Source organism: Arachis ipaensis, chromosome B04 (assembly GCF_000816755.2).
Source record: "Arachis ipaensis cultivar K30076 chromosome B04, Araip1.1, whole genome shotgun sequence".
Lineage (NCBI taxonomy): Eukaryota > Viridiplantae > Streptophyta > Magnoliopsida > Fabales > Fabaceae > Arachis > Arachis ipaensis.
This window is the reverse complement of record NC_029788.2, coordinates 89,684,210-89,686,762: the sequence shown is the minus strand read 5'-3', so window position 1 is coordinate 89,686,762 and position 2,553 is coordinate 89,684,210. Positions and strand designations below refer to the sequence as shown.

At 33.6% G+C, this 2,553-nt stretch overlaps 1 protein-coding gene across 1 annotated transcript in view; it reads right to left on the bottom strand.

Annotated features, from left to right (window-relative positions):
- Nucleotides 1,640-2,553, bottom strand: part of LOC110271529 (nudix hydrolase 14, chloroplastic-like) — an 8,277-nt gene continuing 7,363 nt past the window's right edge. The window contains exon 4 of the mRNA XM_021122492.1: nt 1,640-1,717. Coding sequence (XP_020978151.1) covers nt 1,640-1,717 — 78 coding nt within the window. The remainder of the gene's footprint in view (nt 1,718-2,553) is intronic.

Sequence of the window (2,553 nt, the reverse complement as noted above, 5' to 3'; positions counted from 1 at the left end):
TCTATAAATTTAAATCTTAACTCCTAAAATTTTAAACCTTAAACTAAAAATTTTAAACTCATAACAATAATTTTAGAAAGTTTAGTGAGTCAAGAAGATTTCAGAAACGAGTTCATATTAAATTTGAATGGGAGATTAGTTGTCTACAAAATTTGAAAAGTCAAAATATATAAAAGTTAATATAATTGGCTTTTTAGATATAAAGACGGACGAATTATTACTCATATAACATTTCTCTTAAAAAAAATCAAAGGATGAGTGTTTTTGTGTGATTTTTGTAAAACATGAAAAGTCAGCTAAAATACTTGCAACAACGACAACAACAATGTTTAGCTGTTATTGAAATATATCAATTAAGATTATGTTAAAATAATAGAACACTACAAGAAAACACATCTTTTGCCACGCTTTTAAAGCGTGGCGAAAAGCTGAAAAAAGCGTGGCGATAGCTTTTCGCCACACTTTTTGAGCTACCGCCACGCTTTTGAAAGGGTGACCTATCAAAGGGTGGCGGTTGCTCTATCGCCACGCTTTTTGCAGCCTATTGCCACGCATTTTGTTTGCCACGCTTTTTTACAAACTGCCACTTGAAAAAGCGTGGATGTAGGTGGGAAATATGGCCACGCTTTTAAAGCGTGGCGATAGGTGGAGATACGGCCACGCTTTTAAAGCGTGGCGATAGGTGGAAATACGGCCACGCTCCATAGCAAAATATACAGCCACGCTTTAAGCCTTGTTAAATGAAAAAAAAATTTCTTTTCGTTACTTGATCTTCATTGCTACACAATATAAATTTTCAATCCTTTTTTATTACCAAACCTACAAATATAGTATGCAATTTTTATTACAAGACAAATCAAACAATAATTAGTGAGATATATAATTTACTATAATTGTTTTATACATTAAAAAACTATTACTCAAATACAAAATAAATCTCGAGTTCAGATTCCAAAACTAAAAACTGAAGAAAAATACAGAAATAATACAAGTTAAAAATGCTCATAATATATCAAATTACACTAATAGAGATGATCATCAATCTAAATACTTAGTAAAAGATCAAAATCAACCTAAAACTGCTCCACTTTGTGCATTAAGGGTTCAAGTTATCCATTCCAATACTAACCTGCAGCAAAATATCAAAAACAAATTGAACCAACAAAAACGATATATATAAAAATATTATAGGAAATAATCTAATTTATGCATGTATTAACAATTCCAAATTAAACCAGGTTCACATTCTACTGTAAAAATTCATCAGCATTGTTATGCTAATAGGAATAAAAATTCCAAACACCTTGCACATCTATTTATCTTTATTATTACAAAAAGTAGTAGGCACCTAATGAGCAGCTTCTACCTAGCATCCATTTACAAATAGTGGCAGTGGTATTCCAAACTCATAGTAAGTGAAAATTAGTGAAGAAAATGGATTGAACTACATTTTGAATCCATAAAGTTCACCATTTCGCCGATTTGCATTTGGCAGATATTGCACTCCCTTGGAAGTAAGGCTTGGAGGTTCTCAACTTCTTCATAAGTTGGTCTCTTATAGTCTACTGTCTGTTAATCATTTAGCAAAAAAATTAGATCCTTAGAGAGAGATAATAAATTCTCACTATTTTATTTTATTTTATACGAAATCACCCTTGTCATCATCCAACATTCCAGCAGGCAATTCCAAAATAATTCTTCCAGTAGGAACCCTTGCCTGAAAAATAAAAAATAATAAGCATAATATGGAACTGATGAGCGGATATTTTATACGCTTTTTGGGGGTAATTTTATATAGATTTTAGTATGTTTTAGTTGGGTTTTAGTTTATTTTCATTAGTTTCTAGGCAAAATTCATATTTCTGGATTTTACTATGAGTTTGTATGTTTTTCTGTAATTTCAGGTATTTTCTGGCTGAAATTGAGGGAGCTGAGCAAAAATCTGATTCAGGCTGAAAAAGGACTGCTCATGCTGTTGGATTCTGACCTCCCTGCACTCAAAATAGATTTTCTGGAGCTACAGGACTCCAAATGGTGTGCTTCCAATTGCGTTGGAAATTAGACATCCAGGGCTTACCAGAAATATATAATAGTCTATACTTTGCCAAAGGATAGATGATGTAAACTGGTGTTCAACGCCAGTTCTCTGCCCAATTCTGGCGTCCAGCGCCAGAAACAAGTTGCAAGTTGGAGTTCAACGCCAGAAAAGGATCCAAAGCTGGCGTTGAACACCCAAAACAGCCCCAGGCACGTGAAAGCTTTAGTCTCATCTCCAGCACACACCAAGTGGGCCCCAGAAGTGGATTTCTGCACTATCTGTTATAGTTTACTCATTTTCTGTAAACCTAGGTTACTAGTTTAGTATTTAAACAACTTTTAGAGATTTATTTTGTATCTCATGACATTTTAGATCTGAACTTTGTACTCTTTGACGGCATGAGTCTCTAAACTCCATTGTTGGGGGTGAGGAGCTCTGCTGTGTCTCGATGAATTAATGCAAGTATTTATGTTTTTCATTCAAACATGCGTGTTCCTATCTAAGATATCCATTCG